Source organism: Brassica napus, chromosome C2 (genome assembly GCF_020379485.1).
Source record: "Brassica napus cultivar Da-Ae chromosome C2, Da-Ae, whole genome shotgun sequence".
Taxonomy (NCBI): Eukaryota; Viridiplantae; Streptophyta; class Magnoliopsida; order Brassicales; family Brassicaceae; genus Brassica; species Brassica napus.
In genome coordinates this window covers 9533933-9546097 of record NC_063445.1, presented here as the reverse complement: position 1 = coordinate 9546097, position 12165 = coordinate 9533933, and the positions used below count along the sequence as shown (strand labels likewise).

Genomic DNA, 12165 nt, shown 5'->3' with positions numbered 1-12165 from the left:
TTTTATACTTTTCGATTTTTTCCAAACGACGTGCTATCTTTATTATAACGAAGAATAATTATGATCCTCATGGAGGATTGATTCAATGTAATACATATAACTGAAAGAAGAATATCTATTATGAAACTGTTTTGCCAGTGCATCTGCGGCCTTGTTTTGTTGTCTTCTCTTGAGATTCAGTTGAACTGAACATTCTCAAGTAAACCATTTATTTTTTGTTAATCATTCTATTTTTCCCATGCACTAGTTTTAGTACTAGATAAGATGATGTACTGAGTTTTGGGCCGGCTTAGATATTTTGCAAGTTATTCAATCCAGACATTTTTTATAATTCATCATTCAAAAGATAACAAATGTTTAGCAAATTGAAGGGCATAAAACAATAATTTACAAAATTTTCTGAGACATATAAAATGATAGATTCTGCTTTCTCCCACGTTTGAAACCAGGTTATAACTAAAAAGAAAAGGCTGTGTAATTCCAATATCGAACCAAAAGTTTATGTGCAAACTAAAGAGACAAAAGAATCGAAAGAAAAAGAACGAAACAATGCCTCCCGAAATGTTAAAAAAAAAACAGACTCAAACCACAAGACAAACAAACTGGTCACCTTATGCATCCACCCATCATCAAGACACAATACGACCACTTCCACTATTGTCATTGTTTTCTTCTTCTTCATCATCTACTATCCCATCAAAGAACGGGTCACGAAGAAGCTCAGCTGCAGAAGGTCTCACCTTTTTTTGCGCAATGCACTTCTCAATAAAGGCCTTAGCTTCTAGATCCTTTACTTTGTTCAGAGCCTCTGGTTTGACTCCACTGCTCACCCTTCTGTATATCTTGGCAACGCTATCGCATTCGCTGTATGGAATCTCCAGCGACACAAGCTCCAAAACACACATCCCGTAAGAGTAAACGTCAATCAACTCCGTGTACTTCTCTTCGTATAGCTCAGGAGCCATGAACTCTGGTGTCCCGAGGATCGAGTGAGCTAAATGGTTCTTCCCCACGACTGCAGCTAAACCAAGATCACCAATCTTGACCTGGTTTCGTCAAACAAGATAACAATCATTAACCAAAAGTAAAAAGAAAGTGACTTTTGGTTTGTGTATTACCTGGCCGATGTTTCCATTGACGAAAACGTTACTGCAGTTGAGATCTCTATGGATGATGCAAGGATCATGCGTATGGAGATAAACCAACCCTTTGAGTATCTGCTTGGACCACTTCTTCAAAGCTCTCATAGACACATGTCTGTGCTTCTTCCGATACTCTCTCAAGTTCCCAGAGGTACAAATCTCGGTGATGAAGTTCAAAGTGTTGCTCCTCTCGTCTCTCCAGACCTTATACAAGGCGATGATGTTAGTGTTCTTGAGGCTCTTAAGCAGCCTGACCTCAGAGTAGAGCCTCTCGAGCATGGCTGTGTCGTCGGAGAAACATCTCAGCTTGACTTGATTCCACGCGACTTCGATGCCTTCCTCTTGGTCAAAGGCTCTGTACACTTTTTTGACGGCGCCTGAGCCGAGTAGCTCGTCGTAACGACCGTATCTGCCGGTTGGATCTGTTTCCACGAAAGGCTCAGAGTCCTTGTCCAAGGGCTCGGATTCGGAGCTCGCACAAGGAAGCATCTGTTTAGTGAAAACAGAGTGAGATTCTGATTAAACTGACTAATCAGAATTCACAAAACGGCACCGTTTCAGTACTCGAATCGAATCTAGAGAAAACGCAAGTCCAAAACCTAGAGAATCATTTCGTAATTAAAATCGTAGAATCAGCGATTCAGAGCTGAGATTCAGTTTTCGCAGTATCGAATTCAAACCTAAATCGAGCAGATTGAGTCACGAATCGTAGGAACCCTAAATTACGGAGAACTATCGAATCAAAACCCCCAAAAATCTCTACCATCGACGTAATTTTCAGAAGCGGAAACAGTGGAAACTTAGATAGGGAGATTGAAGAACATACCATCAGAATCGATTGAACCGGAGAGAATGGGATAATCGAAATCACTTGTTGATTTAGCTTTGGCTTTTGAGGTTTGTGAAAGGAAGTAAAGGTAGCGGCGGAGGCGAGCGTGCTAGTGATTAGAGAAGCTTTTGTAGAAGACGAAATACGCGGAAGAGATTGTGGGCGTTTCTTATATATATAGTGAAGATTTTAAAATAAATAAATAAATAATTTTGTTTGAGCCTATCTGGAATTGGACTCCTGATAACATTCAGAATTGAGTTTAGGGTTTTATTTTTTTTTTTTGACAGCAAAAAGATTACAGACTCATATAGACCCTGTAAACCAAAGTGGTAACTCTGAATCCATGTGTACGACGAAAGACGGTTGTTGCCGAGCACTACGTGCCAAACTATCCGCCCTTGTATTCTCCGTCCTAGGTACATGAACAATATCTGAGTTGACGAAACTTCTTCTCAACAGCTTAATATCTTCCAGGTAGCTTTCAAATGCTGGCCATTCTTCTGGTTCTGAAACCATCTTCACCAATTGAGAACAATCCGTTGCAAACGTAACCTGAAACTGTCTTAAGTTTCTCATGCATTCCATTGCCCAAATTAATGCCTCCATCTCCGAATGAAGCGGTGAAAGACAAGCCCTTACATTCCTTGCTCCTAGTAAACCATCAAACCCTGATAATGTATTGAGCCAACCTTGTCCTGAAAATAGGTCGTTATCTTTCCAAGAACCATCTGTGAAACACCATCTTCCTGTGGTTCCTACGTTAGGCCTAACTTGTACTTCTTGTGCACACCTGTTGTTACTAACCTGTGCCTCAGCCCAAAGTGTTGATTCTAGTTCTGCTAATCGAAGTGTTTCCCTGGGATCAATATCAAGATTACTGAATACTTTATTGTTTCGACCCTTCCAAATGTACCATAGTATCCATGCAAACTGATGATCCTCCATCTTTGGATTAACTCTCCAAAATAGATGGTCCATATTAGCAAAAAGAGAGCCAATAGGAAAAATATTCGGATTTGATGGAATTTTAGATAGTGCCCAGACTTGACGAGCTGGGGGACATTCAAAAAACACATGGTTTATTGATTCTTCAGGATCACCACACCGTGCACAGCACGTATCTCCTTGTATTCCTCTTGCCCTTAGATTTTTCGTTACCGCCATACATCCTGATATCAACTGCCATAAAAAATGCTTTAACTTTGGAGGACACCTCACTTTCCAGCAGAAAGCTTTAAGTATATCAACATTGGGTCCATAAAATTCTGGTGGCTTTTCCTTATCAGGATAAATCCTTTCCACTTGGTACCCTGATTGTACTGTATATTTCCCATTCTTGGTGAAATGCCATCCATTCCTATCTTCCATCCGATTTCTACACAATGGTATACTTTCGATTATTTTTGCATCGTGTGGATCCACCAAATCCCTAATTGCCTGTAAATTCCATGTGCGGGATTCCGAATTAATGAGAGAATCCACTGTGAGCTCCGGGTAACTATTATGAAGGTTTTTGTTAGCTGGTCTCGGGCGAGTGGATGGGAGCCATGGATCATTCCATACTGAAATAGATGATCCTGTTCCCACCCTTTTAATTAGTCCTTTACAAACCAGAGATCTAGCAGAAGTAATACTCCTCCAGCCATATGACGGGGAATATGAGCGAATCGGATCCAGGGGTGAAGCATTCCTGTAATACCGTCCTTTAAAAACTCGAGAAAAAAGAGAATTTGGCTTCTCGAGCAGCCGCCACAGTTGCTTCCCAAGCATGGCCGTATTAAAATCAGTCAAGTCCTTAAAACCTAACCCACCATTATCTTTATGGACACACAATTTATCCCATGATTTCCAATGCATACCTCTTGTACTACCTCCTGGACTCCACCAAAACTGCGCAACAGCACCCGTTAGCTTCTTCACAGTCGTTTTCGGTAACCGATATACAGACATCACATGGTTTGGCAGAGCCGTAATCACCGATTTAATAATCACCTCCTTGCCGCCCTTAGTAAAAAATCTTAAACTCCATCCATTAACCCTATTATTTAACCGTTCTTGTACGAATCCAAACACTTGTACCTTAGAACCTCCTAGGCTTTCGGGCAGGCCTAAATAAGATCCCATTCCACCTAAATTCTGAATTCCTAAGATATCCCTCAATTCTTGACGACTATCTTCATCAATCTTATGTCCAAATTGAATTGAGGATTTCTGGAAATTAATTTGTTGTCCAGAGACGGTCTCATATTCCTTTAGAATCCTGAGTATAGTTTGACACTCTTCCTTGTTTGCCTTACAAAAGAACAAACTATCATCTGCGAATAACAAATGAGAGATTGCAGGGCAAGCTCTTGCCACTTTCATACCGGTTAATTGTTTCATCCGCTCCGCCTTTTTAATATTTGAAATTAACGCCTCCGTACACATAATAAATAAGTAAGGGGATAAAGGATCTCCTTGACGTAATCCACGCTGGGGAATAATTACACCTCGTGGCTGCCCATTGAGAAGCACCCTATATTGAACCGAAGAGACACACTCTCGCATTAATTTAATCCAATGAGGATCAAAACCCATTTTTTGAAGGAGAGCCGCAATAAAATTCCACTCTATCCGATCATATGCCTTACTCAATGGGTTTTAAGAAGGAATTTATTAGAGAAATTTAGTAAATTTTGATTCGAATCCTACCTGAATTATCATTTACTTTGAGTTATTAAATGACGGTAGGATAAAAACGTTAGAATATTTGATTAATTATATTGCTAATTAAAACCTTTTTTGTTAAATTTGGAAAAAAATCCATTTTCGACGTATAAAAATGTTTTGGTTATGTTTTTATTCTTTAATTTGTATCGATTAAATATTGGTTAAAATTTATTTTAAATAAACTGTATAAATTATAAAATTTAGTCATTTAAATGTATTTTTGATCATTTAAATTGTTATTTTAAATTAGCATAATAATATCAGAGTTGAAATAATAGATCTGTTGAAAAATTTAAGCTGAAATCGGACATTTTCCATAAAATTTGTATCAAAACTTAAAAACAAGTAAATCTATAAGAATGTGATTTTTATATTATTTACAAAACTAAAGTCAAACTTTCGGCGTGTAAAGAGAAACTATCTAGACGTCATTTTTATTAGAATTCATTCATCACTTGGACTATCAACATTAAGTTTTTTTTTTTCTTGGAGGTTTCTACAATTTCAAAGCACAAAGGCAGCTCTAGAGTTAAGGGACTTTCGAATCTACAAAGAGAGCTTTTTACCCCTAATGTTCTAAACTCCTTTCTAGTCTTTTGTCAAAATCCTCTTTTGAATTTTTTCCCATAAAACACGGCTTTAGATAAACATCTGAAGATTTATTTTCACAACACATTTTAGATATTTATCAAAGATATTAATATGATCAGTAGGAATATTTCCATCAATGTGTGGACTTTATAAAAAAATTATAAAATGTTCAGTTCTCGTGTAAATATACGATCAATAATGCTTTAAATAGATGTAGGTGATTTAGTAAAAATTTTAATAAAGAAATTCTTACAAATTCAGAAGCTGATGTCTATGTCGTTTTTATTCAAAAAAAAAATGAAGATTAGAATTGAATGTTTCATTTGACTTTGCTTAGGATATCGGCTACAACGATCACAAATGCTCTATAAGACTATAACAACAAACAATGGCATTTTCTTATGCAAAATTACTCATGTTTATGGTATCTTGAAAAATTCTCAATTATGTTAAAGATCGATTTATACTTTGAAGTTTCCAATTTCCTTTTTGATAATTTTATTTTATTTTATATAGTAGCCTATTAGATGTAATTATGCAAAGTCATTTGTAGTTTATACATTTTGTTTCTTCTCGTAATAAATGTACATTTGGTTCGAATGACTGCGTGAAAAACGTGTTATCTGCCTTATAAGTTTATAGCCTTACCGATGTCTGTGACATAGTTTATAAAAAGAGCAAAGCTGCATGTGAACTTTGAAGCTTTTATCTTCCTCTCGGTCACGTTAACTCTCTCATATTAAAGGTTTTGCCCAACTTGTAATCTTGCTTCTATTTATCTCACATGCATTCATATTTTTTGTTTGCATGTGAACAAACCAAATTACTCGTATGCTGAGCAAATATTTTCACAATATTTAATTTTAGTTATATATAATATATGTATATATTCCTTCTATTTTAATATCGTGGTTAAGGAAAATGATCGTTGGTCAGGCACTTATCTGTGAAACTGTAAAAACATCTTCAATAGAAGTATCTCAATGATTTTTTTCAAAAATATAATAATGAAAAAGTGATTATGTATAAGAAAGAATGAGAAGAATTTCTCAAAATACTCTAAAATAAAGTAAAGAAACTTTTTAACATATCTTTCAAAGTTGAGAGACTACCAGTTACAGGAACAAAAACGCAGAATACAAAGAACACTTTCTTATATATTAGAAATCTGTTAAACAATTTTCCTAGATCTGTTTAATCCGAATTACTCTCAATCACACACGACTAGAGACGGACCAATTTCTAATCTCACAAAACAGAAACACGAGCTGCACACAATGTCACTCGTATTTCTTCAGCTCTCAAGAACAAACCTCTTGCTCTAGCTTTGTCAATCTTAAACGGCTAACCTAGATCTACCCAAAGTAATCAGGTTAAATACTCTTAATATAATATTCTATCTTTCCGAATATTGTGATAAGTCCAAATCTTCAAAATCTCATTTGCTTCACGCCAAAGTAATATCCTGGAACCAATGAGACACTGACATGTCATCGTCTCATAACTGACTTGTAACCGCGAGTTACACATCCCTCAACTCGTGTAACACCTCCTCTGTTTCACGATCCGACATGCTCCTTTTCCTGAGCTTACATTCTTCCCTTTTTTATCTGAATATGACAACCTAAGCATCATGCACTGCAAATAACCACACAATACAAATATCCAAGAGCATGGAGATAACTAGAAAACTTAAACCACTAATTATGAGCTTGAAAAACACATTCTTAAATAAGTTGCAAATACGATTCATAAAAAGCATAGCCAATACACATAGTCTAAGTCTTAGATGCCACAAGATTAATAACATCAACATCACACTTTCTAAAGAAATTTAGATGTGACACAGTAGTTATTCAGAGACGCCTCAATCCTCTTCCTCGTCTTCATCATCTCCATCCTCCTCCTCGTCTTCATCAAACGCAGGATGAGGGACATATTGCACATAATCTCCCCCTGCTTAGGTGCACATTAAGAGAATAACATATTTGTTAGACAAGCAGCAGGTAAAGATATAAATACTGTACAACTCCCTTACTCCTCAGGCAAACTCGAATGGCTTTGAGGCCAGCAATGGTACGATTGATGTCTTCTTCAAGACTGGCAGCACTTGAATCTGCTCCAGACCCTCGACCGGCCTTAATGTCCTTGACGACCAATTTTGGAGTTCCCGTGAATTCATCATTTAGAGTGTCAGGAGGTATAGTACGCTGAAAGAGAATGACATGTTGAATCAAGGTAGGAAACATGATGCAACGAGTCTTCTCTGTCGTAGTGTTTCCTGCCATCGCCATAATTTGATCGTAGACTAGTTTCCCAAAGTCGAATCCATCATTATGATGGAGCATGTAGACAAACCTGAGACGCTTCTGATTCATAGATGTATAGTTCATGGTAGGAATCCAATTCGAGCAGACGAGTTTGTACATAACCTGATTTGTAGCGGTGAGATACTTCGAACTCATATTCTCCCATCGTCTTATTATGCCGCCGGTGAGAAAACCACAAACTTCATCAATGCTTTCTTCCATCAAGTTGGGATTTTCTTCAAATCCAGGAGTGCAGTACAGAGAATTAATCAGCTCGGAGAGAAATCAACAAGAGAGCCTCTGACATACACAAGGCCCGTTAGAAAACACAAAAATAGGCCCAAGACAAACGAACCAGAACTAACGAATGAAGGACTCAAAATCAAACCGTTGCATTTTTTAATTATTATTAAGTTTTAAAACTACCATGTACAAACATAACTTACGTTTGTGAGAGAGAGAGTTTGTGTGACTGATAATCATGACCTTGTGAGCAATACATCACGCAAGAGAAACCGTATCTTGAACAAACCGCCTGAAGACATACTCAAGGATGCCTTTAGCGTCCAGAAGAGAGCTACAGAGATTGCTTCCCACTCGTACTAAGTCACCTAGAGGTTTTAATAGAAATCAGAGAGACCAACCCAAATCTGTAGCTATTTCTCAGCCGAGTAGCTGACACAGACATGATTCTACTGCATAACTCACTCACACCTTAGCTCCTATAGCACAGTCATATGTATGGTCTGGAAACATAGTGTAGACATCCTGTGGGTCTGTCTCTCCAACTCGACAGACAGAGTAAACAAATTTTTTTTTCTTTTTATCAGAGTCTGTTTATCAACTCAAGTGAGTGAGACAGTTGTCAATACTAGAGACAAAGTGGGGCAACACCTCACTCCAGGCTGAGCTATCTCGAAGAGTTGACATCAACCCTGCCCAATCCGGACAGTGAACAAAATCAGAGTCAGAATGTTGTGTCATCCAGCTCCAAAACGAGTAACCATCATTCCGGGCCTTTCCCTTTCTTTTTTTTTTTGCATTTGCATGAGATACGATATTCTCCTTCTGCCTATTTTCACTCAGTCTCTGTTGTGTTTCTTCATTCAATCCAGACAGTGATCAATGCTCAGACCAAAAATGTTGCAGCATCCTGGTCAAAGATGAGTGTCTTTCACCAGCGAATCAAGTGACTGTACTATTGAGAAGATAGGTGGAGTAAGCTACACAATCGAACTTGTTGGCGCAAGGTTTTGGGGTTGTGGTGACATATCGACAAGCAGTAACACATATATACAGCAGCTCTCCTCTTCTGACAGGACTTATTCAGAGATTCACAATCCTTAAGGCCTTTCGAAGGCCTAGGAACGTGTTATAGTCCAGAGGTTTGGTGAATAGATCAGCCAGTTGTCTTTCAGTTGGTACATGCTCCAGGATCACGATTTTCATCTCAACCAACTCTCTCACAAAGTGATGTCGAATGTCAACATGTTTGGTACGTGAATGCTGAACCGGATTTTTACACAAGTTTATAGTACTTATATTATCACAATGAACTAGCATAGGGTCAGAGATGATACCATAGTCCACGAGCATTTGGCGCATCCACAGTAATTGAGTGCAACAACTCCCCAGGGCGATATACTCAGCCTCGGCGGTTGATAGAGAGACACAGTTCTGCTTCTTGATATGCCAGGCTACCAAGTTGTTTCCAAGGAAGAAACATCCACCAGATGTGCTATGTCTGTCGTCGAAGCACCCTGCCCAGTCAGCATCACAGAACCCTGTAAGATTCACATTAGTTTCAAAGGTATAATGTAGACCAAAATCCAACGTACCTTTCACATATTTGATAATGCGTTTGACAACATTCATATGTGATTCCTTTGGAGAGGCTTGATATCGTGCACAAATACCTACGCATAGACATAGATCAGGTCGACTCGCAGTAAGGTACAGCAGACTGTCTATCATGGCTCTATAGAGCATTTCATCGACCGGTTTCCCATCAGCATCTCGCGACAGCTTTGTAGTTGTGCTCATCGGAGTATTGGCTGTCTTACTCGTTTGCATCCAAAATCTCTTAATAAGATTTTTTGCATATGTGCTTTGTGATACCGTGATTCCATCATTAAGCTGCTTGACTTGCAGTCCAAGAAAATAGCTTAGCTCACCCACCATACTCATTTCGAACTCCTTGGTCATAGTTCTAACAAACTCATCAACCATGGACTGAGAGGTTCCTCCAAATATGATATCATCAACATAGACTTGGATGATAAGTATGTCTTTTCCATTCTCACTAATAAACAAAGTTTTATCAACTCCTCCTCTTTGAAACCCAGCCTGAGTAAAGAACTCAGTCAGTCGGTCATACCAGGCTCGGGGAGTCTGTTTAAGTCCATACAGTGCCTTTTTGAGTTTGTAGACATGATCAGGGAAGTGAGGATCCTCGAACCCCTTAGGCTGTGTGACATAGACTTCTTCCTGTAACACACCATTCAGGAATGCACTTTTCACATCCATTTGATAGAGCTTAATCTTCAGATTGCATGCCATTCCGAACAAAAGTATGATCGACTCTAGTCGTGCAACTGGGGCAAATGTCTCATCAAATTCCACACCTTCGATTTGTGTGTAGCCTTGTCCCACAAGTCTAGATTTGTTTCTGACCACGTTCCTATTTTCATCAGTCTTATTCTTGTGGATCCATTTAGCGCCAATGATGTTGACACCATCAGGTCGTGGAACTAGTTCCCATACCTGTAACCGATCAAACTGCTCAAGCTCCAGATGCATAGACTCTGTCCAAAACTCATCATTTAGTGCTTCCTGGAGTGTTTTAGGTTCAATCAAGGATACAAAACACTCGAGTTCGTTCATCTCAACTATGAAGCACGCAAGCTTGACCATTTCCTTGAAGTCAATCTCCTTCTTCCTTGTGACTCTCTCGTCAAACACTCCACCAATCACATCAGCAGGAGAGTGATTCTTATGCACTTTAGCTTTATCCAGATCAACATGCTGTTCCCTGGTCTGATCATCCTCTCCTTCTGACACGTATTTGATTTTTACCTCAGAGGATGATGAAGCTGGCTGTGTGACACACTCAATTTTCTGAGTTACTCGTGCTTGATAGAATATGATACTGTCATCAAACACAACATTTACATTATCTCCAATGAACTTGGTGCGTTGATTGAACACTCTGTATGCTGAGATGTTTGTTGAATATCCTAAAAACATCCCAACGTCACTCTTTGCATCAAACTTCCCGAGATGTTCTTTATCATTCAAGATGTAACACAGATAACCAAAGACGTACATATGACTGAGGTTTGGCGTCTTTCCCTTGAACACTTCATATGGAGTAGTTTTTTTTTGTTAGGCTTGACATACACGCGATTTATCACATAACACAGTGGCTATAGCTTCTGCCCAAAAATCGGATGGTACACTGTTTCCACACTGCATAGCTCTAGCCATCTCCTGTAGTGTCCTGTTTTTTCTTTCCACTACTCTATTTTGTTGAGGAGTTCTGGGAGCTGCATACTTATGTTGGATTTCTTGACTGTGACAGAATTTATCAAATTCTTCATTTTGAAACTCACCTCCATGATCACTCTTGATCTGCACTATGCCGTCTTTTTCCTGTTTGAGTTGCAAAGCCAGAATACGGAAACTTTCCAATGCATCAGATTTGTTCCTCAGGAAGTCTACCCAAGTGTATCTGGAGAAGTCATCTACAAGAACAAAGATGTATCTTTTTCCAGCAATGCTGTCTGGCGTGATTGGTCCCATAAGATCCATATGCACCAGCTCCAGTATCCCCTTGGATCTGATCTCAGAAATCTGCTTGTGCTGAACCTTAACCTGTTTTCCCTGACAGCAACCTCCACACACAGTGTCAGTTTGTTTCTCCAGTTCTGGAACTCCCCTAACAACCTCAGCATTGACCAGTCGGGTCAGACCATTAGTATTCATGTGTCTGAGTTTTTTGTGCCAAAGATCCAACTTAGATTCTTTAGCCGAGTAGCACAAATGTGATGTCTTCCACATATAACAATTGTTTCCAGATTGCACACCGCATAGAACCACATTCCCTCTAGCATCGACAGCTCGACATTCTTTGCTGTTGAAGATAACCTCCAATCCCTCATCACACAGTTGGCTGACACTGATGAGTTTTGCCTTAAGACCATCCAAATAGAAGATATTAATGAGCCTAGGTAAGACAGCCTTGTCCAATTCACCCACACCTCGTATCTTTCCTTGACCACCATCACCGAAGGTTACTTTGCCTCCTTTGATAAACTCTAGTTTCTCACAGAAATCTTGATTTCTTGTCATATGTTTTGAGCAGCCACTATCAAAGTACCAATGAGTATCAAACTGTAGGTTGGAATCAGAACTTGTGTATGCAACGTTGCTCACTAACTCAGTTTCGGTAGACAAGGTTGCAAAGTTGCAGATGATAGGTTGTTCTGCATCAGTGTGTAGTTCATTGTTCTCAATGTGTGAGACAGTCGAGACTCTCTGCTTGTAGTTCGGGTACAGATCTCGCTTAGCTATCCAAACATGA

At 38.9% G+C, this 12165-nt stretch overlaps 1 protein-coding gene across 4 annotated transcripts; it reads right to left on the bottom strand.

The window, feature by feature from the left end:
- Positions 1 to 453: 453 nt before the first annotated feature.
- LOC106380890 (probable serine/threonine-protein kinase WNK11) lies at positions 454 to 2139 on the bottom strand. 4 transcript variants are annotated; one of them, XM_013820731.3, is made up of 3 exons: positions 1969 to 2139; positions 1119 to 1670; positions 454 to 1046 (listed from the first exon to the last, which is right to left on the bottom strand). In XM_013820731.3, the coding sequence occupies exons 2-3, from the start codon at positions 1629 to 1631 to the stop codon at positions 630 to 632; spliced, it is 930 nt and encodes a 309-aa protein (XP_013676185.1). In that variant the 5' UTR covers positions 1632 to 1670; positions 1969 to 2139; the 3' UTR covers positions 454 to 629. The 4 variants fall into 4 exon arrangements, with proteins under 4 accessions (XP_013676185.1, XP_013676184.1, XP_013676186.1 ...); XM_013820730.3 differs by having other exon boundaries at positions 1119 to 1631; positions 1969 to 2137; XM_013820732.3 differs by having other exon boundaries at positions 1119 to 1666; positions 1969 to 2122.
- Between the last annotated feature and the right edge of the window lie 10026 nt (positions 2140 to 12165).

Coding starts and splice junctions, on each gene's coding strand:
- LOC106380890 (XM_013820730.3), bottom strand. Junction 1,047..1,118: donor TCAATGGAAACATCGGCCAG/GTAATACACAAA, acceptor TGACGAAACCAG/GTCAAGATTGGTGATCTTGG.